This window comes from Rhamphochromis longiceps, linkage group LG9, assembly GCF_057381845.1.
Source record: "Rhamphochromis longiceps isolate RC_006_pf linkage group LG9, R_longiceps_female_GT1.1, whole genome shotgun sequence".
Lineage (NCBI taxonomy): Eukaryota > Metazoa > Chordata > Actinopteri > Cichliformes > Cichlidae > Rhamphochromis > Rhamphochromis longiceps.
In genome coordinates this window covers 10,460,355-10,486,789 of record NC_140565.1, presented here as the reverse complement: position 1 = coordinate 10,486,789, position 26,435 = coordinate 10,460,355, and the positions used below count along the sequence as shown (strand labels likewise).

Genomic DNA, 26,435 nt, shown 5'->3' with positions numbered 1-26,435 from the left:
TGACCACACGTACAACTGTTTCACAAACTCTATAAAGCATTCACACTCCAATGGATGCATCAGAAAGCAGCTTGGGATTACAATCTTGTCCAAGGATATTTCGCCTGCAGACTGGAGCAGCCAGGGATCAAACCAGAAAACTTTCTGATCAAAAGCTGACTTGTGCTAAATGCTGAACGGCAGCCAACCCATTTTAGCCATTTAATGAATGTGCCATTTAATCTTGGCTGCAGCCAAGATTAAATGGCACATTCATTAATTACAGAGTTACGGATTGTTACATGGAACTCAAAAGAAATAATGAACCCATCTCGTGTCCTGTGTCTTCTATAGCTGTCTGTACTTTTACCTCCAAAGTTCATCAGCAAACAGTTTGCAGGCCTCTAATTATCAGGCTGTACTCAAGCGCTTGAATTCAACCTAAAAGCTGTGCTGTCATACAGAACCAAGTACCCTCCGCGGAAACTATAGCTAATGTCACAACTGGATCTGATGAGACAGCTATGATTTCTGGACTCGAAGTAAATAATCCTGAATCAATTTATACAACATCAGTTTGTTTGTTTTGCTTTCATAACAAATAGTTTGAGCCATATACAAATACAGAAGTGACAAATGGAAACATATTTACAATCCAAAGTCAGACTAACAGTTTTCAGTAGCACAGTCTTTTATTTACAGTCTGCTTCTCCTGGTGGTAAACCTCTATCACATGTTTGGATTAAAAATTAGGCCTATATAGCTGCTGGTTCCAGCTTAAGCAATATGTTAAAAATACTAAATTCTTCATTGATTTGAGCTGTGGGGTTTGCTATACACTGGCAGAAAATTGTAGAGTAAATGGTGAAAACGAACAAACCAAATAACAAGATCCTTGAATTCCATCTTTTTTATTAACAGAAACTCCAACAAATTTGTGCCCAATTGATGATGTTTGGGACATGAAAAGTCCAGTCCAGCAGGTGGCGGTAATGCGCCTTAAAGCTTTAACCGCCAAAAAATACAAGAGCAGAAGAAGAAGAAGCCGAGTTCCCGCTTTATGGCGTTTTTCTCTCCGATTATTGTCAAGACTGATTTAAAGGTAAGCACCGAGCTAATATTAATCCGAGTCTAGTTAATCTTGAGTTTAGCTCCTGAATGAGTCTTTCTGTTGCTCTCCTCGGTGTCTCTTCTCAAGTTTTTGTGAACAAGTTGGAAAAAAAAATCTGACTAAATTGACTCAAGCTGCTTTAAACTAATTTACAGAAAGATATCAGCAAAAGGTTGTGAAACACAGAGAAGAAAAGAATTTTATTAGAAGAAAGCTTTTAAATGAGCTCATTGTAATCAGAGTTTCTGTTGTTTTATTAGTCTGTTATTAAGGCTACTTAGCATCTCTGTGGCACCTGCACAGCTTATGAATGCAGCTTGCTAACTAAGCTAGCTAGCGCCACCCTTCTTCCATATAAGGTCACTTCCGGCTCCAAAAGACCCAACATGTTGGCGGTAAAAGTGCTATAATGAAATACATTTATGAGAAATGTAAAAATAAATGTGTTCCAGGCTAAAACACAGCTGCCTTTATCAGCGCAAAGTTGTGATGAGGCTTACTCAGATGATGGCTCAGATTTCTACACCCACTCGGATATACAGATGAAATCAAGACAAGTACATCAATACAAAAATTCACACGATTGTTCAAAATATAATAAATTGCATGAATATAGGAAATCTTCCTCTCAGTGACTGAGTTGTCTCATTGTGTCCTCATTTTTTATAAATCAAGGCCTGAGTAACCCAACCTTAAGTGTTCATTAAGGTTTTTGTCACATAGATAGAAAATAAACTCAGAGATTAAGCGGCTGTTATAAACAGAGTGATTAGTTTATGTAAAAAATGTAGTTTGTTGTTGTTCTGGTTTACGTGCTGAAAATGGTTTTATTTGTGTATGTTCAATGTGTTAGACTTGTACATAGTTAAATATATGATCAAATAATGTTGAATCCTGGATATGGATTTGTAAGCAATGAAATTTGAAATAAGGGGGTAGGAACAAGAAAACTTCACCCTACTCCTTTTCGAGCACACACATTCTGTAGACATAGATATTTACATGAAAACTTGATGATTTTTAAGTTTTGTTATTTTTATTTTTTTCTGTTGTTATTTCAATTATATTTGCATGTTTGAAATAAATTTTATCTATCTATCTATCTATCTATCTATCTATCTATCTATCTATCTATCTATCTATCTATCTATCTATCTATCTATCTATCTATCATTTCTCACGGCACACGTATATTGTCGGGTTTTTTCTTGGCCAGGGCATATTTTAAAGAGGAATTGCTCTCCTGGTACTGGTGTGCCATACTGCTGAATTTGGTATCGGTGTTCAAACCTTTTGTGTTTGTTTCAAACAAGTTGTCCACCCAAGGAAGCTAAAATGTGTTCTGTGTGTTCTCAGATGAACATATAAGACACTTTGACTCTTCAGTGCAGTGTGGAGCTTAACAAAGTTCTGTTTTGTGTCCCAGCTGATCAGGAGGAGGAGAAGAGTCTGACGGAGCAGCAGAGGAAATTTCAGCTACTTGGACTCAGCTCAGCCACTGCAGAGAAAACAATGAGCTCAACACAGAAGGTGACAGATACTAGTGTTAAGAAATACTCCATTAAAAGCTGAAGTACTGATACAGTATGTATATTTTATGCTAAACTAAGTGAACCTTGTGCAATATTAATGTAATGTAGAAATAATGTATACAATGTATACAATGCCTACATCTTAGACGGTGACGTTGCCTCTAAACATCAAAATGAGCAGGAAGATGTTAAAGTGGGATTCAGCAGGATTCAACCCTAACATCAGCTGTAGTGGCTCAGTGTGGGGAAAAGGGTCACAGCTCACAATCATTTCTATTGAGAGCTCCAGTAGATTTTTTTTAATGTGCAGGCTGTGATCAGCTGACCTGCTGCTCTCTGTGAATTCATCCAGATGTCAGCAGATGTTTCACGAGTTGTCCTGGCTGATTTCCTTTCTCTACACTGACAGTACACTGTCTTTATATTAGACACTATACTGTTGATATGTGGGTGGAGCTCAGTGAATGAATGTCAGCATCATGAGCTTAAGTTTAAGTTAATCTCTGCTACACTTGATGTAATCTAACTCTGACATGAGCACCACAGTCACTGTGCACCAGTCACACACTGTTCTTTACTTAAATCCATCACATTACAGTAAACTTGCCTGCTTATCCTGCACTAACCTGCAGAGGATTTTACTGCAGTCTTTACATCACATTGTGAGACAAACTGCACACAAACAGTTTGTGTGTTTACTGATGTTTGTTGGGCTGATAGAATCGCTGCATTTGAAATTACCTGCCACATAAAAAATATTACTCCATTTATTCTCGCTCGTCTTCTGTATTGCTAACTAGATGTTGAAATACCGCGACCGCAACTTATCAGCACCTGCAGTCGTTCAGGTTCTGGTGGTGTTTGGTGCCACACTCCACCTTCAGGTTTAAAACTAGTGTTAATGGAGGGAGTTTGAAGCTTCAGTTTGTTCAATGACTGCATTTCACTCACTGACTCTGTTTGTATCTCTGTCACTGCAGGACCAACGTGGACCGAGAAGTCAGCGCTCTCAGGAGGCCGACAAACCTCACAGAAGAAAGAGAGAGAAAAAAAACACCTGTGACGAGTGTGGGAAGGATTTTACCTGGAAGTTTAAACTAAAACAACATCAGCTCATCCACACTGGAGAGAGACCGTTCAGCTGTGACTTGTGTGGAAAGTCGTTTTCCTGGAAGAATTCCCTGAAAAGACACCAAGTCGTCCACAGTGGAGTTAAAGCTTACAGCTGTGATCAGTGTGGCAGAGCTTTTACTCGAAGTAGCCACTTGCAGAGACATCTAGTTACCCACTCTGGAGTTAAGGCATACAGCTGTGACATCTGTGGAAAAACCTTCAGCCAGCTAGGGTACCGAAATATACACCTACGCATTCACTCCGGAGAAGATGTGTACTGGTGTGATCAGTGTGGTAAATACTTTACAACAGACGCACACTTACAACACCACATGTTTACCCACACTGAGGAGAGACCTTATCAATGTGACCTGTGTGAGAAGACTTTTAAAACTCCACAGTACCTGAGAAAACACCAACAGATCCACACCAGAAAGAGACTCTACAAGTGCAGTTACTGTGAGGTTTGTATTTTTATTTTATTCTTGTAAGTTCAGTCTGACTGTTTGGAACAAGTCTGCTCATTAAATTGTGTTAGCATGTTAGCACTTCTACTGCACCGAAGAGTAGCTCTGAGCCATTATTCAGGTTTTCATTTCATTTAAGTGTAAGTCAGATGTTACTGTAATATTAAATAAGTATTGCTGTAGTATTATGGTGGTAGTATTGTAGTTATTGTAGCCCAGTAAACTGAGTGTGTTAATTGAAACAGTAAAATGTAATTGGACGTCTGCAGAGATGCTCTTTATTTCAGGCGACTTTCAGGATAAAAGTGTTGAAGGACTGACTTACACTGTCTTTGTGTCTTTGTTTAGAAGCAGAGCGACACAGATGGATCCACTTCTCAACCCTGTCATCGCTGTGGTGGTGGGAAAGACTTTCGTTGTGACATCTGTGGAAAAACTTTCAGTCACCAAGCCAGCCTAAAAATACATCAACGTAAACACACTGGAGACAAACTGAAATACTGCAAAGAATGTGGGAGAAGCTTCCCCACATCAGCTGAGTTAAAACGACATGAACTCTTTCACAGTGGGGTCAAGAAGCACCTCTGTGATCAGTGTGGGTCATCCTTCACCACTGCAAGTCAGCTTAAAAGACACAAACGAGTCCACACAGGAGCGAAACCATACAAGAGATCAGGCTCCACAGAGTTCAGGTCGGCTCTCCTTAAGTTTAAGTTAAAGTTCAAATGAGGCTGTGAATCAAACTGTTCCTATAGTTCAATGTTAATCTTTATAAATTGTTCTTCTGTTTGTGTTCAGTCGTTACCTTTTTTTTTCAGTGGTTGGATTAAAAATCAGTTTTCTGTTGTTTAAGTTTTTATTGAATGTATTTTGTTAAATAAAGTTAAAATATTGTTAAATAAAGAATTGTTTGAACGACAAAGATTTTGAGCCATGATGTCATTTCCTGTATTTCAGAGTAAAGACTGAAGTGACAAATGGAAACATGTTTACAGTCATGGAATAAACACTGATGGGTCATCTGTAGGAAGTTCTATTGCTGACCTGACAGACTCGACCTTGTTTACAAAGAAAGAAAGGAACTGATGACATGTGTCAGCAGAGGCTTTCAGGGTTGTTTAGAGTAGAGCTGATAGTCTTAAAGAGAACATGGCGATTATGACAATTTAACACAATGATCTGAGAAAAATATCTGTTTCTCTCATTTTTACTGTATTCTGATCAAATTTCCAACATTCTTTTAACATTTCAAAAGAATTTGTCTTTCTTCCACTTTCACACTTGGACCTAAAAACACCAACATCCGTGCATCACCCTTGTGTCAGTCTAATGAACCTAACATGTGAGTATTACATAACACACATTCACACTGGCTGCATATATCAGTCCGGAGGGGCAGAGCAGAACTCTGTATGAATCAGACGCGCTCACATATTCAGGCTTTCCAGAGGCGTTTACCATCAGAAGAAGCAGAACAATGAATCATCAGCACCCTGCAGAAGAACACAGCAAGCAACAACTCTAACAATAAAGACGTGCTGGAGCCAAAAGATGCAGATAGCGAGTTTTAAACGATAACGCACAGGATCAAAGGGGGAGAGGGTAAAAACCCACTGCCTCCTGAGATAAAGATCAGCAAGTCAAGCTGGCAGCAGACGACACAAAACGCTCTCTGGAGGAGGCGGCGACTGTGGAGCAGGCCGACGGAGAGGCGGATCGGCAGACAGGAAGCTCCCGGGGTCCCACAACAAGATGTTGCGCGTCAGACTGGAGCAGGATATCCCCATGTTGGTGACACTGCCCATCGAGGTACAGCCCAACTTGGCAAACCAACCCTTCCCTTTCTTGGACACCACACTGGCTGATCTGGGCATCCAAGACTGAGTCTCACTCCGTGTGGGGACGTTTTTTTGTTTTTGTTTGTTTTTTAAGAAGCAATCATGTGTATATATTCAGCTCAGAGCTGAAGGAGAGGGTGGTTTGGGTTGACACCAAGAAGACCCATCCTAGAGGTACGGCGGTGGGATCCAACTGCAGGGATGTGGTCAGATGGCAGTCTGTGGAAATCAGGTGACAGTGAGAGCAACTTGATTTTCCTATTTTGTCCTTCAGATACGAGTGAAAGCCCAGATGCCAGGAGACAAGCAGCTCCAGGAGGTCCTGTACAGCACCGAGGTCCACACTGACCGCTCCTTCTGCTGCACTGGAATGGATATCCTGCCCTGGAAACAGACGTGTGCAGGTCTAGAAGCAGTTTAAATCCCATACTTTTTTGATCTGTGAGGCTCTTAATGTCACGTCTGCAGCCATGAAAGTCAGCTCAGGGTTTCTTGATTCTGATTTTTCTTTGCTGTGTCACATTTAGCTCATATCTGCATTGCCATGCCCTGAAAACAAGCTGCCGGGCTTTAGTCAGGCTCAGGGACAACGGGAGATCTGAGGAGCAACACGATGAGAACAACTAAAACTGAACAAACTTAACATCTGATTACCTTTTTTATTTGTAAGAAAAAGTTTAACATGAACGCGCCAACTGTCCACAGCAAAGCTTATTATGACAAGACTGCTTTTATTCAGTGATGTCAAAGTGTCATCACTTCATACCTCTGAACTGACATTAGATGTATTGCATACCTTGTTAGAATTACACTGTTGAAGCATTTGTAAAAAGCTTCTGTCCTTGTTAATTTATGTTTTAGGATAAGTTTTTGGGCTGTGTAAGGTCACAGGTTGCATTTCTGAGCAGAGTAGTAAAGGTAAAGTAAGTGTTTTCAAAACTAGCCACTCAGCATGTGTACAAACAGTGAGAAATCTCTGAAGAAAACCGTTTGAAGGAGCAAGAACACACGCGTTTCTCCACAGGTTAAAGCCCGCTTTAATAATCAATATGAATCAAAGACTTCTGTCAACACAAAATAAATGTAAGGAAACACACTTTCCTGTGCAACATCCAGTTTCTATAACTGACGACAAGCTTGAACCACAGTGATCTAAACTCATCCTCTACATTGGAAATGTAAACAAATGTAAATGTGGTTTTTACTGTACCAGAGCAGGGCTGTGTGTGTAGAGCACAGCCAGGCAGCTGAACACTGTATTGTTCTCTTTTTGGTCCTCTTCGAGCGGGAGACGAGCCACCAAAGCTGGCAACACCGGTCAGTGAACACATTCAGTTTTCAGGCCCCTCTTCTGTGGAACCAGCTTCCAGTTTGGATTCAGAAGACAAGATTTCAAGATTAGGCTTAAAACTTTCCTCTTTGGTAAAGTATATATTTAGGGCTGGACCAGGTGACCCTGAATCCTCCCTTAGTTATGCTGCAATAGATGTAGCCTGCCGGGGATTCCCATGATGCATTGAGTTTTTCCTTTCCAGTCTCCTTTCTCACTCAGTATGAGTTAATAGACCTCTCTGCATTGAATCATATCTGTTATTAACCTCTGTCTCTCTTCCACAGCATGTCTTTTATCCTGTCTTCCTTCTCTCACCCCAACCGGTCACAGAAGATGGCCCCGCCCCTCCCTGAGCCTGGTTCTGCTGGAGGTTTCTTCCTGTTAAAAGGGAGTTTTTCCTTCCCACTGTCGCCAAAGTGCTTGCTCATAGGGGGTCATATGATTGTTGGGTTTTTCTCTGTATCTATGAAGCGCCTTGAGGTGACTTTTGTTGTGATTTGGCGCTATATAAATAAAATTGAATTGAATTGAATTATCTGAGGAAGAAGCAGAGTTGGTTTGTTTCCAGCTGAAATCATCCAGGCTCAGGAATTTGAATCGATCCACATCATTTCTGCTTGAACTAGAGAACATGAGTGTCGACTTACATTTGGTCTGTGAGACACATGTCATAGTGACAGTATTTGGGTTAATATGGCATTACTCACCCTGGTCGCATTTCTTCAATATCAGGCACCAAGTTCAGGAACTCGTTCTCTTGCAGCCCGCGCAAGGTAGGAGGTCTCCAGAGTGGGAACCATCGGGAAGTTTTCACAGTCTGAGCAGGAGGGACTGGAGGCACGTGAGCTGTTCTCAGGGGTCCTTTAACACAAATCACACCAAGTTAGAATCAAATAGATAACCTGTCAATAACCGTTTGCAGATCGAGGTCAATGTTCCTAAAAATATGTTTACTTCTGGCCCATGGAGCCACAGCGCGAGTCCGACAGAGAGGGGCAGGTAGAGGAAGGGGTGAGGGTGGCACTGCTGAAGCTCGTCACGGATGGATCACGTCCGATCGGTGAGATGAGAGAAAGCTGAAGTGAAACAACAGCAGGATGAGGTAGACGTCAATATAGGAACTCCCTGATGTGACACAGAAAGGCTATTTTTTTATTTCTTTGTATTATTTCTCACCTTGCAGTCACTGATGCTGTTCACCAGCTGCTTGTATTCAGTATTGAAGGTGTGTGTCAGAAGGCGCAGGCACTACAACACAACAGGAACAAGACCGATCAGCTCCGAGCAGAGAAGGAAGAAGGCAGCAACAAGAACGCCCACTAAGCCCACGTTTTTCTCACCTTGGTGGCCAGCTCCTTCTCACGCTTTCAAAGGTGGTGCTGGAGATCTGCGAGGAGACGGAGGTGGATGTGGACAGAGTGCCGGAGCTCACGCTGGGGGACAGAGACTCACTCAGGGACTTGGTGGTGGGAGCTGTTCCCACGGGAGCCGCCTCTCCCAGAAGGTGACGGGTCTTTTCCACCTGGACGAAAGATGGGGGCGAATGTGAGGTGGGGAGAAGAGGGGAGGTTAGTCATGTAACGTCTGTACTCTAAGAAAAAACTTTTTAGAATAGCACTTTGGTCTTTGAGTTGAAAAGTCATTTTTCCCTCTACGATATTAAACAGATTTATTTCTTTATGAATCTTTTAAGGCCCCACCTCCTGCAGCTGCTCCATCTTCTCCAGCTCCCACTGGTGCTCTAGGATGAGGCTATCTCCTCTGGGCCTCCAGCCGGCCAGGTTCTCCTCTCCACGCACATAAGCCACTGATGTGTCCAGCACCTTCCTCCTCCTCCTCTGCATCCCTGCTCAGGACATGAGCCCTCATTAGGATGAAGCTCTCCACAGAATTATGATAAAACAGCTGCCGTTCTTTAAACATGTTTCATGGCCGCTCACCTGGGCTTCCAGTGTCAGACATCTTACACAAGCTCAGCTCGTAGATCCCAGTCACTCGGTTGCTATATTGAAGCAGAAGTTTTGAACAAGGAAACTTTGTAACAGGGCAGATATCTTTGATTGTGAAACAGAGATGGCCACAGTGCAGCAGCCCAGATTTACCAGTCAGGAGTTTTGGAGTATCCAGTCCCAAAGAGGTTCTTGAGAGAACGGGGTGGGGAAATCTTGGCGTCTCGGGAGTAAAAGACCGTGCAGATGTCTTTGGTGATAATGGCAGGCTGGATGCAATGGTCCAGCTGCAGAGAGGAGATAAAGGGTGTGTGTTAGACACGATGACATCAAGAGACTTAAAAACACGTACAAACAGGTACAACACGGCGGAGCAGCGGCTGACCTCCAGATACGCAGATAAGGTCATGTAGATCTTCTCTCCGTAGGGAGTGACGCGGTTGAGCAGGAGGGAACCTTTTAAGGGTGTTTTTATTTGTGCTCCCTGGCCTGGAAATAAACGGTTTCCGATCAGACCTGCTTCATCTTTGTGCCCTTGGTATCTGACTCGCTTGCTCCCCCATGCATTTTAAAAGAATCCTTCTCTTCAGCATGAAGTTCTGGCTCAGCTTTAGTGTCTGCGTTACATGTACACAAAGACAGAAACATTCAATGATAAAAACACACAGTGGAATAAAATTGTAAGACGTCATCAGTTGATGCAGTTTAAGGACACTTGTTGTTCTGTGCAGTCTCACCTGGAGCTCACGCTTCTAGTTCATGCCATCATGACCAAAGATTCTTCAATTAATAGTTTAAAGATGTCCATGAATGCACTGCTAACTGCTCTTCACCCTGATAAAAATCAACATGCATTTAGAATAAGAAACACTTTTACAAAACCAAAAGCTTCACTGTACTTAGTGATTTATACGTCTACAAAACAGGTTCAGTTTGTAACTGAGAGAACGGCTCAGTGGCGCTGAATTATATTTCCAATAGAAACACAATTTCATATGTTGTAGTAACAACACACTGCCACAAGATGGCAGCCTAGGCCTACTTTACCATGCTGTTCCAGTACAAAAGAAAAAGTGACAGAGCCTTGAAAGAGTGACAGAGACACTTTTTATGAACTCATCTGTAATGTGTCACCTTTTCTGTAGGATGAAGAAGTGCTTCCCTTCTTTTAAAGTAAATACAGGCTTACAAAGATCCTCTAAACATGTTTCTGAAATAATCCTAAACACAATCATTAAATCAAAAATGCAAGAAACTATTTATTTAATCACTCTTCTTAACTTAATTCCTTAACTTAGTGAAAAAAAAAAAAAAATAGACAAGAACTTTTCTGCTGTCTCACCTCTGTCAGTTTTCATGCTGTTGCAAGAACAGGTGGAGGTGCAGGTGGAACTTTGACTTCAGTGTGGTTTGTATGTGCAGGCAGGAGTGTGACATCTCAGGACAGCAGAGGATTGTCGAGCACGGTGACTCCTGCTGCGACGCCCCCGTCTGACTGTCCTGAGCTCTTGGTCCTCAGCAGACGGCCCACACACTCATTCATCACCATGTCTTTACCCTGCCTGTAAGAAAACCAAGAAAAGGCTAACATTAGAAAAAGCCACCAACCAATCCCTTTTACTCCACCACCCAAAAACCAGTGAGAAACACTAGTTAGTATTAACTTGGAATCAAAGTGCACTAATCCCCAGGCTCCCAGCATAACATACAGTCCAACACAAACTCCACAAACTGTCTTGCTTCAGCTGACTTTCCTTCACCTTCTCTCCAGACAATCTGTTGTGCTCTCAGCAACTTTGTCCCATAGCTTGCACATCCTTTCCACCTCCATCTTTCTTCCCAGCCAACTGATACATACCTTTTCTCCTTCCTTAAAAGCCAGCCTAAGAAATACCATTTTATAAACGCCCCATAAATGAAACTGCCATTTTCAAAAATCGTATCATCCAAATTCATGCAGCGTGGCTAAATTAAGAATGAATTACAAACCCGAGCTTCCTTGCTAACATGAGTAACAGCTAAACACTATCATAGTGGAGTGTAAAATTACTGCTAAAATAGCTCATATGAACCCTGATACTGGACTTTGTATTTATCAAAACAAATGATCTGATATTACAAAGAAAACTAATGATTGCTTTTTACAGTATTAGCCCAGAGTGATGTAAGGCAGGGTGGTTAGTCAGCCATAACCTGCTGACAACTTGTATCTGGTAGCTTTTTCACATCCTGATCAATGTTGTTGTCAAGTGTGTCTCATATACACTATTATCTCAGTCACAGTACAGCATGCATGAATCACAGTAGATACACAGTAATGCAAAACAGCAGGCAGTCATGTATGTGTGCAGATCCACACATGCACTGCTTAAACTTCCCTAGTTTAACAAATGGTGAGCAACAAACAGAAGTTTTCAACATTTTTAAAGACGCTTCTATCCCCCCGCCCGCTGTACCTCCTCCTTCTCGCTGAGACTTCAAGACAAACCGTTCTGCTGCTGACAAGGCCACTGATACTGTTTTGTCCCTCTCTGGACCCTGTAGACCAGCGCAACCACAGAGAAATAAATCAGAGGAATAAAATGCAAATGATATTGCTCACACTGAACAGCAACACCCAGGTGAGGATTATCTAATGCCAAATTTTCCAAACAATGAACAAACCGTGCCCTTTGTCTCACCATGTCTAGAGTGTAGAGGTCAGCCAATGTCGCTCGGATCTGCTGCACAGCTTGAGGCTGGTCTGGGAAGAATCTGTCCAGGACTCCAGGTCTGGGGAGCACTTGCTGAACCTTCTTGGTACCAGCCAGGTGAGCGCTGATATCTGGACACTTCACAGCTCGAGAGCGCTCCATGAGGAGACGAGCATCCCAGCTCTGCAATGGAAAACAGACAATGAATTCTCTGCTTTTTATCATTAGATGTATTTCTGTATTAAAAAATTCCGTTTATTGGGCCACTTTGTGCTGGAAGAATTTTTCCAGCATAAAATAGCCTCTATCATTTCACTAACTAACTTATTTCACTGCTGCTAATGACGTTTCACAAACTGTCACAGGTTTTTTAGCTTCGTTCGTATAAACTTTCTTGTGGTTGAGATTCCCGAGAAAACAGCCAGCACACTGAGCAGCAGAGGGTGACAACAGTTGGTTTCAACAAAAAAACGGCATCAAAAAAGTCACGGTCATCAGAGCAACATCAGAGAAACAATAAAGTCTAACCATGGAAGGCTTTTTTAAGTATGTGCATAAAAACACAAACACAAAGAACATCAACAATGAGCACCTTTCTTTTTGCTGAAAGTGATATAGCTTTCTGTTACCATCAACTGAAACCGCCAACATTTCAGGTGTGCATGCTGGGCAGCTGAAGCTGACATCACAGCACAGCTGCTCTTCCTCATCCAGAAAGCTGTGCTGCAGTGCATCGCTTTTGGCACGCCCAGTCTGTATGTACAGAAACATAACAGAGGAGTAAATATTTGCATCTGCTTATTGAAAAACAATATCAAAGAAATACTTCACTCAGCCTTCCCCCACACTTGCAGTTGCTTGCAAAAGTATTCGCCCCCTCAGATCTGTGGCAAGATCTGAAACTGCTGTTCACAAACGCTGTCCATCTAATCTGACTGAGCTGGAGCTGTTTTGAAAAGAAGAATGGGCAAAGATTTCAGTCTCTAGATGTGCAAAGCTGGTAGAGACAGACCCTAAAAGACTGGCAGCTGTAACTGCAGCAAAAGGTGCTTCTACAAAGTATTGAGTCAGGGGGCTGAATAATTACGCACACCCCACTTTGCAGTTATTTATTTGTAAAAAATGTTTGGAATCATGTATGATTTTCCTTCCACTTCTCACGTGTGCACCACTTTGTGTTGGTCTTTCACGTGGAAGTCCAATAAAATTGATTCATGTTTGTGGCTGTAATGTGACAAAATGTGGAAAAGTTCAAGGGGGCCGAATACTTTTGCAAGCCACTGTAGTACCACGCTCCAACAGTTTTGCAAAAGCTTCCCTGGAGAATCATGGAGAAAATACTTTTAGTTCCAGGAAGGAGCTCAAGAGGTCTAAAGTGTAAAGAGTAGACATGTTGACAGATGCTGGCCAATATCCACTCCTAACCAGGTCCTTTAAATCAGGGCTGCACTGCTGCTGCCATGTTTGACATCTGTGTATCGCCTGGTGCACATCATAACGTCCTTGGACCAAAAAGAAAAAGAAACAACATGAATAATACACCACTGCCTTCACAGATGACTTCTGTTAAAGCAATACCATGTTCTGATTGTACAGCAAGGGCAGAAAACATGCTCCATCACACTATGTTCAAATCCATCACAGAAACCTAAATAGCAGGTTGCTGTTTACTATTAATGTCGATTAAAATCACGATTTTTCCTGCTGATACTGTGAAGTTTACGCAACCCACAGGAGCAGTTTCAAAGCTTTACTGTTGGCAGAATGCGAGCTACCAAGAAAGAGAAAACCACTTAAATAGATTCTTTCTAACTGGCTGTAGACACATATGAAAACCAAAATTGAGTAAATCTCATGAGGAAATATCTTGTGCAATTTTGACCGTCCACTCTAATAATACATGTGGTTGGAGGAATGGCTTTAAAAACATCAATAACACTTTCTCTGCTGTGGAGTGGCTGATGTTCGTGATGTAGAACATCACAATCCCCACAGAACCATTCCTCTGGAAGACACTCTCTGCACATAGACAGGACTTTGAACAAATTCAGCAAAATTTGAATAACTGAAAGTAGTATGCACTCAGATCCAGCCACTCTTGACAAAGGTAGCAGCTTCTATTTTGATATTATAGCTCCGGGTGGCTCAGTGTGCTTCACTATGAGCTGACGGTTAAAAGGACATTTGTCAAACTCATGTGGTTTTATAATTATTAAACTTCTCACACGCTCAAAGACATAAATGTCAGCCAACAAGGCATCGCTCATCAAGCTTAGCTCCATAGAAATGTATGTTATTGACACTTAATAACAGCAGGGTGAAGACAGTGGCAACACAGAGGATGGCCAACAGCTTCTGTGTCAGTGAGACATTTCAGCTGGTGTGGCCGTGCTTCTTTCCAGCACTCAGCAGCTTTCTGCTGCCAAAAGGACCGTGACACTGCCCTACTTCTTTGAGCCTCCGGAGAACGACATCAATCCAAAACAGCAGACAGCCTTTTCAAATACTTTTCTCTAAAGAATGCAAATATCAAGTATTCTTGCTCCCCTTTCTTTCTGATAATGTCACTTTTACAAATCCTGTCCCATCAGCTCTCATGGCTGGTTTGGCTTTGAGGGTCGGGGAGGACAAAAAGCTATTAAGGACCTTTTGATCTGCAGTCCAGTTCTCCTCTAAAGTATTAAGGATGAAGCAACAGTGCTCCTCTTTGCTATTCTGAAATGTGTGTTAAACACAGTGTAGAAGGTAAGTAGAAGCTTACACAGCACCATCAGCCATCATGCTAAATTTGCATCTTCAAAAGTCAATGCAGCCAGACTCACACCTGATTATAAATGTTCAGGAGACACTGTTGAATGTTTAGTGTTAACTTAAATCACTCATCATTTACAGTATTACAGAGTTCAGGGTTATGGGTTAGCACTATCATGTTACCCGTAACTGTATTAACTATGGTACTAACTTAACTAGCAGTGTTGGCCAAGTTACTTGAATAAAAGTAATCAGTAACTAATTACTGATTACTTCCCCTAAAAAGTAATCCCCTTACTTTACTGATTACTTATTTTCAAAAGTAATTAATTACTTAGTTACTTTTTAAAAACATGATTTATGACCTGAATAGGTAATAAAGCAATAGATCTTTCAGCCCAATTCTACTTTTTCTGCATCATCCATCATACAAAATGTAATCAAATGGAAAAGTCTGTTTTTAAAACTTGTTTTATTAGTTTGAATCTTTTTACTTTATGCATCAAGCAAAAATTAAATTATATGCAACATCCTGACTAGAAGAAATTTGTGGAAGAATCCGCGAGTCTCTCTGTGAATTTCCAATCCCGTAGTAGCGTACTCGGTGCTTGCTCTGAAGTTAAGGGTTTTTTCGCTGTAAAAAGAAGTTTCTAAAAGTTTTTGTCACTTTTTACGGAATCAAACTCAAAGTAAGCTCAGTACTTCCACGCTTTAAACGCTGCACGGTCATACTCTCTCTGCACTCCTCCATAGATTATCCATTCTTGATCTGCACACAGCTGTTATTGTCATGAGGCACTCTGGCCAAAAATTTTTCAGTAACGCAGTAACGCAGCGTGCTTACGGGAAAGTAACAGTAATCTAATTACCTTTTTTGCAATAGTAATCCCCTTACATTACTCGTTAATTGAAAAAAGTAATTGGATTACAGTAACGCTTTACCCCGCGTTACTGCCCATCTCTGGCTGTGAAACACTAATGAAAAATGATTAACTCAAGTTTTTGCTGCTAAAGTTGGTTCCATCAGCTGCTGAATCACAGGATGTACTTGGTTATAGTCATTTGTGCATTTTGGGTTGCTTTAAATAAATAATGATGTGTTGTAATCATCCAGATCTAGAACCTTAAACTGCTTTTTCACGTGTCTGTAAATGAATTTCTTTCTTATCATTGGTGTCGGCTTCTGATTTGTCTGTTGTCAAGGTCTCACCTCAGTGTGATTCCTCACGTTTTGTCATGATTAAAGGATGAATGTGAACACAGCTTCAGTGTAAATGTGAATGAAAAAAAAAAAAAAAAGCTGGAAAAAGGAGGAGCCCGGAGCTTCGTCTTTCGCTCGGCCTACCCCGCTATAGCAGACGGACCGTCAGAGACTCGAACTTGGCCGTTAAACTCTGGGGTCTGAATGCTGGCCTCTTAACGCTGCGCACCACACAGCCGGCCAGAAGAAAATAGAAAAAAAGGACATTTATCTTCTGTTGTTCAACAATTTTTTTCGTTTTTTTAAATCTATTTAGCTTGTTGTGCAGTATTGTTGCTGTAAACAGTGTTGCTGTAAACAGTGTGTCACGTTACTTGAAAAAAGTAATCGGATTACAGTAACGCGTGGGCTGTTAACATCTCTGTTAACTAGTCATGATAGAAGCCAATATTTCTGTCCTAACATGGTCGGAATATGTTTGACTACAAGCTAACATTTACAGCATGACTTTAAGCTAGCACCATAAAGACGGTAAAAGACACTGTAATATGTAGAAATGCATGTGAAAAGTGTTATATTAGGAGTGGTTGTGCTACTCCACACAGCCACTTTAACATTACTGACACTGTGTTTCTTACCTGTAAACAGCGGGTCTTGTGTGATAAAAGCTTGTGCAGAAAGTAGCAGGTGTAGACTGGTCCATAGCACTGTATGAAGTGATAAGATGTGAAAGGACATATATAGGGTACCTTAAAGGGCGCCTTAAAAGTGTTTCCCTGAGCTTTTACTTGCAGCTTGATATCTAAATAAATGTAAATAAATGTAAATAAATGTGAATGAAAAAAAGAGAAACGAAAAAAAGGAGGAGCCCGGAGCTTTGTCTTTCGCTCGGCCTACCCCGCTATAGCAGACCGACTGTCAGAGACTCGAACTTGGCCGTTAAACTCTGGGGTCTGAATGCTGGCCTCTTAAGGCTGCGCACCACACAGCCGGCCAGTTGGAAATAGAAAAAAAGGACATTTATCTTCTGTTGTTCAACAATTTTTTTCGTTTTTTTAAATCTATTTAGCTTGTTGTGCAGCATTGTTCCACACAAATGACACATGGAAACCTAGCTATTTTTTTATTGGCTTTCACAAAATGGGACTGCCAATGTTGGAGGTGTTACTGCAAAGTCTTCCTGCTAGCCGGAAACCTGCTGGCGGCGCCACTATGTTCTCAGCACACTCTTCAGCGTCAGCTTTGTTGCCTGTTTTCGGCACACCTACCTAGTCCCACTCATCCACTTTATCTGCTCATGGCAGATTTACCCACACTGAGCACTCCTTGGATTAAGGTAAATTGAAGCAGGTCATTATAAAAAAGACACACAGTTTATCATCTTATCCTTGTGCAACAGCTAAAAGCACTCTGTTCATTTGTTTGCTAGATTAGCCGCTAGCATACACACTGTGTTAGAGGCTTGTTGCTACCTAGTTAGCGATGCTACACACCTGTTACTGTGTATTTTTCAATGATTCAGCACTCCTTGGATTTTTAGACAGTAATGAGATCATGTGCACACTCCACAGAGGTCCAGAGTCCAAATGTGACCTCTAGCACCAAACGCTTGCTGCAGTTGTTGGTGTCAGAGGTGACACACAAGGTATCAGGTTTTCTGTGTGATTACTTTTTCATATAGGACCAAGTATGTTTGGATAGCGTTTTGCCCTTGAAAACTGCCGTTGAATATTAGACATTGTTGTCTAATGTTATAAATGTATTGATGTGAAAGGTGTAAGTGTGACAAATATGGAATAAGATAGGAAATGAGAAAGGAGGCAAATACTTGTTCACAGGGCTATAGTCTGTAAATGGTCTTCTTTTGGCTATAGTAGATCTTTTACTTGTTCATTTTTTAATTGTTTGTTAAAATAGTTTTTTCCATCATATTGAGTATAGAGGAATGCAACTGTGAGCTTTAGCAATTATCCCGCTTCAACAGGACCGTGATCCCGATGTGTGAGACAGCAGGGTGCTGCCACTGGTGTTGTAATGTGGGATTTAGTTCCTCCTAACATTTCAGTTTTCTTCCAGTATCTATCCTCTGTGATTACTGGCTCTTTAGACAGATTTAATAGAAGTGTGTGAGCTATTGGCTCAGTATAAAGGGTCAGTAGTGTTTTCATGTCACCTATCCATCCTCCATTTAGTCACCCAAAGCATGTAGTAAATACTGCTCACTTTTATTCATCTTCTCTTAAATCCAGAAAAATTCCCACTTGTTAACGTTGAGTGTGTGTGTGTGTGTGTGTGTGTGTGTGTGTGTGCGTGTGTGTGTGTGTGTGTGCCAGTTGCAGCCTCCAAGTTGAACACCATCACCAAATCCAACCTGGGTCAGTGTGTCAGCAAGTACGACCTGCTGGTCTGGTTTGAGATCAGCGAGCTGGAGCCCACTGGAGAGTGAGTATCCATCTGGAGTGTTATATTCACGCACAAGCTTTAAAGGAACCATAAAAATGATCTCCAGGAAGAATATTATAAGTTGGGATGTTGTGTCACCTCCTCCCTCCATGCACAGGTACATCCCAGCCATCGTGGATCACAGTGGAGGCCTGCCCTGTCATGGTACCTACCTGCTGCACCAGGTACAGGATTGGTGCACATGTTGTTTCCTTATTACTCACACAGTGGTAACTGCTTCCTTTGTACACAGTTGAATATCTTCTTTTAAAGCGTAATGTTGCTCTAGCTGTGCTCACTGTGATCCTGAGCTCCTGTTATGTTTGCTGCAGGGGATCCAGCGGAGGATCACAGTGACCCTCATCCACGAGAAAGGCAGCGAGCTCCATTGGAAAGATGTTCGTGAGCTGGTTGTAGGTGAGCAGCCTGCCTTTAGGGTCTAGTCGTGCTATACCTCTGTGTAGAAAACAAAACCCCAAAGCACCGAAACAATGTTTTATAGTGTTTGTGTGCTTTTGATAGAGGAAGACAGGACAGAACATCATTAAAGGGATTTGACTTTGTGAGATCACCCTGAAAACGCACCACTCGGTTCACTCTGAGATATTTTCAGTCTGGAAAGATGAATCTGTCGGGCTTCAGGCTGCTTCTCACTTTAAGCAGTTCATGCTGTAGCTGATGGACCAAAAATGACATTTGATATTTTAGACATTCAGCTGCTGACTCTGAAGCCAACAGGCTCTTGAGTGTGGATGATTGTGTTGGTACTGGATGCTGTGATCAAACAGCTGTTCTGATCTGTCTTCATTCATGCCTGTTGTTATTAAGCCTCCTAAGCTCCAAACCAGTAAAAGCAATCTTTGGAGGCAACACCCTTTTTAGTACTTTGCTGTATTTGTTTGTGATTGTGTGACACTGAACCACAGTGCTATGTATATCCTCTGTAACACTCAGACGTTTCCAGATCAGTGTTTCCCCCTCAGCTGTTTCTCACTATAGAGTCTTTCCTCTGTAACAATGAGGCACCAGCAGAGCATATCTGGCTCCCAGTCTGTGGCTGATAGTGCCCCCTGCTGTTAATAACAGGAACAGTGTAACCTTGTATGGAGCTCATAGTGATGGTCTGAAGATTGCTGCTGCAAGGCAGTAATTTGTATCCATGTGTGCTGTCTATTCTGAGCATATGCAGTTATGTGAGCTCTCAGGTTTTATGTATCAGGACATAATTAAAAACAATCAGGTCCTTAGTAGGTCTTAATATGAGGTAAATATAAAACATGAAGTGTTTGTGAGGTTCATCTGCAGCACCTTTGTCTCTGTGAAATGTTTGCTAATTTAACATTTTCCCTCCTAAACAGGAAGGAGTTTGTGGAGGCCTATGTGAATCATGCCTTCAACACATCAGTGGAGAATCTGTTCCAGGAGTTCAAGCGAGGCTTCTTCCTGGTGTGTGAGCAGGATTTGGTGAGGCTGTTTCGACCAGAGGAGCTGCAGGGAGTGCTGGTCGGCCAGGACGTGCATGACTGGGAAAAGTTCAAACAGGTAGAGTCAGCCAAACAGACACAGGCTGTAGTTTCACAGCTGTCCTGTAGCACAATAACTGTGTACTGCATACTGTCAAAAGCATTCAGTCGGCTGCTTTAACACAAATATGACCTTGAGTCACATCTCAGTCTTAATCCAGACTTTTGTATGATAGTATAATATAATAGTCAGCCCACCCTTCGCAGCTATAACTGCTTCCACTCTTCTGGGAAAGCTTTCCACAAGGTTTAGGTGTGTTTATGGGAATTTTTTGACTATTCTTCCAGAGGTGCATTTATGGTGTCAGACACTGACGTTGGAGGAGAAGGCCTGGCTCACAGTTGCTGCTCTAATTCATCCCAAAGATGTTCTATCAGGTTGAGGTCAGGACTCTGTGCAGGCTAGTCCAGTTCTTCTACACCAAACTCACTCATCCATGTCTTTATGGACCTTGTATTGTGCACTGGTGCCCAGCCATGTGCACACATGCCCACACTTTACACTTGGCACAGTGCAGTCAGACAAGTACTTCTGGCAACCACCAAACCCTGACACATCCATCGGATTGCCAGTCAGAGAAGTGTGATTCGTCACTCCAGTAAACACATCTCCACTGCTTTAGAGTCCAGTGTTGAGATGCTTAAATCACTCCATCTGACGCTTTGCATTGTGTTTGTCAGTGTAAGGCTGGGATGCAGCTGCTCAGCCATGGAAACCAATGAAGTTTGGACATCTGTAACAACAGCAGACTGCAGATATTGGTGACTTAAGTGCACTATGAGCCTTAGCATCAGCTGACTAGCTGTCATTTCCAATTACTTCCACTTTGTTATAATATCACTAACAGCTGACTATGGAATATTTAATAGCGAGGAAATTTCATGACTGGACTTGTTGCACTGGTGCATCCTATCACATTACCATGCTGGAATTCATTCAGTTCCTGAGAGCGACTCGTCCTTTCACACATGTTTGTAGAAGTAGTCTGCATGCCTAGGTGCTTGATTTAATACACCTGTGTCCATGGAAGTGATTGGAACACATTAATTGAATGATTTGGATGTGTTAGGGAATACTTTTGGCAACATAGTGTATGCCTGACCTTACAAACTCTATGATTATAACAGTCATTTTCACTGTTTTCAGAACACAAGTTATGGTTGGAGATATCATGACCGCCACCCCACCATACAGATGTTTTGGGAGGTATTTGATGAACTAACTGAAGAGCAGAGGAAAGATTTCCTTCGTAAGTACTTGCTGAAGCCTCCATTATGATATGTTACTGAAATCACACTGTATCATATAAAACATTAGATTTTTCTGCGCTTTACCAAGATACATTAGAGAGCAGCATTGTTCTGATTAATATACTGTAAAGCTGCTTCTAGCTGGTGGACTGAGCCGCCTCACCTTTCACCTGGCTCACGTCACACACCTGGAGAGACTCGACCTCCACCTGTGTTGCCTCACGCGAGATGATCTAGAGGCTCTGAGTCAGTTGCTACCAATCTCACACGCCGGACACTAATCGCATGCTCGCTGCAGCAGTCATGTGACTCGTTGTTTTTCAGTCCAGGTGCTGCCCTCTCTCACTGCACTGACCGAGCTTGATGTGTCATCCAATAAGGAAGTGGGAGGTGTGGTCCACCTGCTGGTCTCCGCCCTCCCTGCGACACAAATGAGGAGGCTGCCATTCAACAGCTGCTACATGAGCAACGAGTCCTTCACTGCTCTGGGTAACACACACACACACACACACACTTGTTTATTTATAGAAGTTTTCCTTCAAGTCATTCTCCCCGAATACCTCTTCCACCCTCTAGCCTGAAATGGTGAAAACTTTGTGTTTATGCATCAGCCCTGGCGGTGTCCTATCTGCGCACGGTGGATATTTCCTGGTGTAAAGTGGTTGGCGGTCACTTGGCGCTCCTGCTGGATGCTCTGCAGCCATCAGTCGTCAGCGAGCTCCGTCTTTGCAGCTGCGAGCTCACCACTGATGACATGCAACATCTGGGTAACTAACACACAATGACATTATACTTTTTCTTTTTTGGTCTGTAGTGGATCATTAGGCTGCATAAATGTATATTAAGACAAGTAAAGCCTGAAGGAAATTGATATTTCTTTCATTTATTTCATGCTGCCAGCATCTGTAGCTGTCGTATAAAACAAAACAATGAAAGTATTCGGTGTTATTTTTGTCTCCATCAGAAACATTGTGAACAAAACAGTAAAGTGAACAGGCATAAAGTGATCAGTTATCAATGGGTCCTCTTCCTCTGTGCAGCTGCCGTGTGCAGACGGGGCTGTCTCTCCTCACTCCGTGCACTGGATCTGTCCTACAACAGCTTGGTGGGAGACAACGGTTGGTGCAGTCTGTTTGCAGCAGGAGGTCTGGGCTCTCTGGAAGACGTGGATGTCAGTTTGCGACCTTCAACCTCTGCTCCGTGCTCAGCCTGGCTGCCCGCTCTGCTCCGAGCTCTGCCTCAAATGCCGGCGCTGGCTCGACTGGCCATGCAGAGGTGGACAGCTGACTGTCAGGAGAGAGAGCAGCTCAGGTACTGTCTGAAAAAGAGGAGCGTCCTGCTGGAAAGGGATCCAGATTTACAAGACACATCATCAGCATGTAAAGGGAACAGTCAGGAGAGCCTAGAAGAGAGTCAGCCTGAGGAGATTGGAGCGGACCGCACTGGAATTTACTGTCAAAGAGCGACCCACTTTGTTGCTTTATTATTATTTTTTTAAGTCTCTGTTACCACAAGAAGGTCAGTGTTGACGTCAGCTGCATCACGTCTGATGTAAACTGTGTCACACGTGATGGTTTCAGGGAATACTGGGAACTTACAGAGTTAAGCACAGCTGGTGTGGGTTATCATATTTGTCGTCTCTCACCTTGGCTGCAGGGTCTGGGTCTTTCCAATGCAGCAGTCCTAACACTTGAGACACACATGCCGAGAAGTGGGGATACCTGGAAATGGACAAAGGCTTTCAGCAGAGTTTTAAAGCAGCTATTCAGGAAAAGAGCTGTGAATTATCTGCATACCTTGTTAGGTAATCAGCTATTTTGGGGTTCTTTAACAAATCAACCAAAAGGTCGACTGAGTATTTTCTCGTCAGAGTACCTTCACCGTTCACGATGATGTTGAGCACAAGCTGGAGCGTTTGATGGATGTTCTTTGCATCAAAGAGCTACGAGGAAATCCCAGAGATTAGAGACAGGATATTATGTGAATCAGCATGAATGTTGTTTGTTGTTCAACAGATAAAAACAAGAAGAGAAAATAGAAACAAAGTAAAAAAGGAACAATTGTTTCTGCCGTTAAGAAAAAAAAATTGAGTCATGGCAGAGACCTGCAGAAGTCTTGAGTCTCATTTGATGACATTTTGTCAGATTGCCTTGTAATTTAAAAAAAACAAAACTGTTTTTTGAGCAAAAGTTCTCCAGGTTTTTTTGGAGTTCTTTCAAAGTTTTCTTATTTTTGGACGTTAGCTGCTTTTTCACTCTTTTTCAGTCCAGTCTGTGCATCTGAACATTTACAGAAAGATTTCTTTGTTTCGTCTTTAGACACTTTGTTAAACGCAGATCCCAGCAGAGTTCGCCTACCTTCTCTCCAACCTTCTCAGGTTTTGTGGATATTATACATGGTTATGCTGAGGATATGTCGGCTACTTTCCACTGGAAATGCCTTTTGGTTAAACTGTCAGCGAGGAATTTGCACTGTTACATTTTTATATAACTTTAATGCAAAAAAAACAGCTGCTTGTTTAAGTGAAAATACACTGATGGGGTTTTTTTCTATTCATGAACAGGAGTGTGATCAGTTTAATAAAAGAAAAAATAACCATAACCAAGATATGAGGGGAAATCTTGGACAAATACAAGCAGACTGGAGCAGCCAGCGTTCAAAACACCGACGTTCAAGGTAACAGAAGGTTCCCGAGCCACATCCACCCAGCTGGTTTCTGTGTTTCTTGTGTATTTGTGTACACTGTGACTTCATGGCTGTCTTGGGCTCCAGCTCTTGTTTTGGTGTCTCATTAATTTGATTTAATGTCCTGCTTAGTGATAACATCACTCTTGGCCTCCCTGCACTGGCTTCCAATTGAATTTAGGATTCATTTTCAAGTTCTTTTATTGGTTTTTAAATCTTTAAATGGTCTGGCACCTGCTGAAGCCCTATGTCCCCACTCGTTCGCTCCGGTCAGCTGAGCAGCTGTTGCTCTCAGTCCCCAAATCACGGCTGAAACTGAGAGGAGACCGAGCGTTCTCTATCGTGGCTCCTAAGCTTTGGAATAATCTTCCTCTTCACATTAGGCAATCGACATCAGTGCTGGTTTTTAAATCCAGATTGAAAAAGCATTTTTATTCACTGGCTTTTGACTCAGTGGTTGACTGACTTGTATTTTATTGTTTTTCGCTATGTTTATTATTGTATCGTATTTATTATTCTTATGGTATCTATTATGTTTCTATTGTTCAGCAGTTTGGTCAGCCTTGTGTGTTTTTAAAGTGCTATATAAATAAACAATGATGATGATGATGAACATAGTAACGTGTGTTGGGTTGCTCTGTCTTCAGACTCACTGTCAGACTGATTAGACAGTGAGTCTGAAGGTGAGAGTCCTCACTGCCCACGCCTGTCTTTGGGTCTGACCAACACCGTTTCCTGTGTGTCATTCCCCCCTCGCCTTCCCCCCATCCGTCCTGTCTGCACTGACCTCTCCAATAAAGACAAAAGGCCTCATTTTCTGAAACTCTTCCTATCCCATCACCTTGCGAAGAATCACTTCACCATGTTGATTAATAAGGACGGTGGGAATGGTTTGAAGTCTCGTCACAGAAAATGTGCCAAAGGCAAAGAATCTGAGCTTGAAATAAAATGAAATGAAAGATCAGCCCCACACAGGGGTTAAATTCAGATGGAAACTCTTATCACACAAAGAGAACAAGCGAATAAATATATCTGAGTGTGGCCCCTCGACTGTCACAGTGTAGCTGACATTTGATCTTATCATGTGTTAAAGCTATTTTAATTACTGAAGAGAACCAGTGTCAAACTCAGCCCAAGTATGGTTGTACGTTAATCCTTAAAGCAACAACGTTTTTAAAGTTGCAGCGTCATTTTTACACCACACCTAAAATCCCACTAATCGTCCGGGCTCTTCACCCTATGACCACACGCTGGGGTATCTAACACCACATGACCCAAATGGAAACTATGTCAGCTGAAAGAAACCCATCGAAATGTGCAACACTTAAAACTTTGCCTGATTGGAGCATGGCTTCAAATACAGCCCTGAAAACAGACAGGCGGTCGTTGGCATTTCGTTACAAAGTTTCCTTGTTCAAAACTTCTGCTTCATTATAACAACCGAGTGACTGGGATCTACGAGCTGAGCTTGTGTAAGATGTCTGACACTGGAAGCCCAGGTGAGCGGCCATGAAACATGTTTAAAGAACGGCAGCTGTTTTATCATAATTCTGTGGAGAGCTTCATCCTAATGAGGGCTCATGTCCTGAGCAGGGATGCAGAGGAGGAGGAGGAAGGTCCTGGACACATCAGTGGCTTATGTGCGTGGAGAGGAGAACCTGGCCGGCTGGAGGCCCAGAGGAGATAGCCTCATCCTAGAGCACCAGTGGGAGCTGGAGAAGATGGAGCAGCTGCAGGAGGTGGGGCCTTAAAAGATTCATAAAGAAATAAATCTGTTTAATATCGTAGAGGGAAAAATGACTTTTCAGCTCAAAGACCAAAGTGCTATTCTAAAAAGTTTTTTCTTAGAGTACAGACTTTACATGACTAACCTCCCCTCTTCTCCCCACCTCACATTCGCCCCCATCTTTCGTCCAGGTGGAAAAGACCCGTCACCTTCTGGGAGAGGCGGCTCCCGTGGGAACAGCTCCCACCACCAAGTCCCTGAGTGAGTCTCTGTCCCCCAGCGTGAGCTCCGGCACTCTGTCCACATCCACCTCCGTCTCCTCGCAGATCTCCAGCACCACCTTTGAAAGCGTGAGAAGGAGCTGGCCACCAAGGTGAGAAAAACGTGGGCTTAGTGGGCGTTCTTGTTGCTGCCTTCTTCCTTCTCTGCTCGGAGCTGATCGGTCTTGTTCCTGTTGTGTTGTAGTGCCTGCGCCTTCTGACACACACCTTCAATACTGAATACAAGCAGCTGGTGAACAGCATCAGTGACTGCAAGGTGAGAAATAATACAAAGAAATAAAAAAATAGCCTTTCTGTGTCACATCAGGGAGTTCCTATATTGACGTCTACCTCATCCTGCTGTTGTTTCACTTCAGCTTTCTCTCATCTCACCGATCGGACGTGATCCATCCGTGACGAGCTTCAGCAGTGCCACCCTCACCCCTTCCTCTACCTGCCCCTCTCTCTCGGACTCGCGCTGTGGCTCCATGGGCCAGAAGTAAACATATTTTTAGGAACATTGACCTCGATCTGCAAACGGTTATTGACAGGTTATCTATTTGATTCTAACTTGGTGTGAT

The 26,435-nt window shown here is 42.5% G+C and overlaps 5 protein-coding genes across 6 annotated transcripts; 4 read left to right on the top strand and 1 right to left on the bottom strand.

Moving 5' to 3' along the window:
* Positions 1 to 1,039: 1,039 nt before the first annotated feature.
* LOC146661695 (uncharacterized) lies at positions 1,040 to 4,931 on the top strand. Its single transcript, XM_085419496.1, has 5 exons — positions 1,040 to 1,081; positions 2,421 to 2,427; positions 2,517 to 2,620; positions 3,603 to 4,199; positions 4,551 to 4,931. Exons 1-5 carry the CDS (start codon positions 1,040 to 1,042, stop codon positions 4,929 to 4,931), a joined length of 1,131 nt encoding a protein of 376 aa, XP_085275622.1.
* A 5,933-nt stretch (positions 4,932 to 10,864) lies between these two features.
* On the bottom strand, positions 10,865 to 12,240 carry LOC146661694 (glutathione synthetase-like). Its single transcript, XM_085418239.1, has 3 exons — positions 12,004 to 12,240; positions 11,779 to 11,860; positions 10,865 to 10,884 (listed from the first exon to the last, which is right to left on the bottom strand). The coding sequence occupies exons 1-3, from the start codon at positions 12,238 to 12,240 to the stop codon at positions 10,865 to 10,867; spliced, it is 339 nt and encodes a 112-aa protein (XP_085274365.1).
* Positions 12,241 to 14,735: 2,495 nt separating this feature from the next.
* On the top strand, positions 14,736 to 19,901 carry LOC146661693 (kinesin-like protein KIF1B). The gene is made up of 5 exons (XM_085419495.1): positions 14,736 to 14,760; positions 18,301 to 18,409; positions 18,528 to 18,594; positions 18,742 to 18,826; positions 19,768 to 19,901. The coding sequence occupies exons 1-5, from the start codon at positions 14,736 to 14,738 to the stop codon at positions 19,791 to 19,793; spliced, it is 312 nt and encodes a 103-aa protein (XP_085275621.1). The 3' UTR covers positions 19,794 to 19,901.
* Positions 19,902 to 21,058: 1,157 nt separating this feature from the next.
* LOC146661692 (leucine-rich repeat-containing protein 31-like) lies at positions 21,059 to 22,846 on the top strand. 2 transcript variants are annotated; one of them, XM_085418231.1, is made up of 4 exons: positions 21,059 to 21,182; positions 21,508 to 21,672; positions 21,795 to 21,950; positions 22,224 to 22,846. In XM_085418231.1, exons 1-4 carry the CDS (start codon positions 21,128 to 21,130, stop codon positions 22,679 to 22,681), a joined length of 834 nt encoding a protein of 277 aa, XP_085274357.1. In that variant the 5' UTR covers positions 21,059 to 21,127; the 3' UTR covers positions 22,682 to 22,846. The 2 variants fall into 2 exon arrangements, with proteins under 2 accessions (XP_085274357.1, XP_085274356.1); XM_085418230.1 differs by lacking the exon at positions 21,059 to 21,182 and adding an exon at positions 21,243 to 21,429.
* A 2,495-nt stretch (positions 22,847 to 25,341) lies between these two features.
* LOC146661691 (kinesin-like protein KIF1B) lies at positions 25,342 to 26,330 on the top strand. Its single transcript, XM_085418237.1, has 4 exons — positions 25,342 to 25,367; positions 25,462 to 25,607; positions 25,786 to 26,131; positions 26,232 to 26,330. The coding sequence occupies exons 1-3, from the start codon at positions 25,346 to 25,348 to the stop codon at positions 25,969 to 25,971; spliced, it is 354 nt and encodes a 117-aa protein (XP_085274363.1). The 5' UTR covers positions 25,342 to 25,345; the 3' UTR covers positions 25,972 to 26,131; positions 26,232 to 26,330.
* The last annotated feature ends 105 nt before the right edge of the window (positions 26,331 to 26,435 follow it).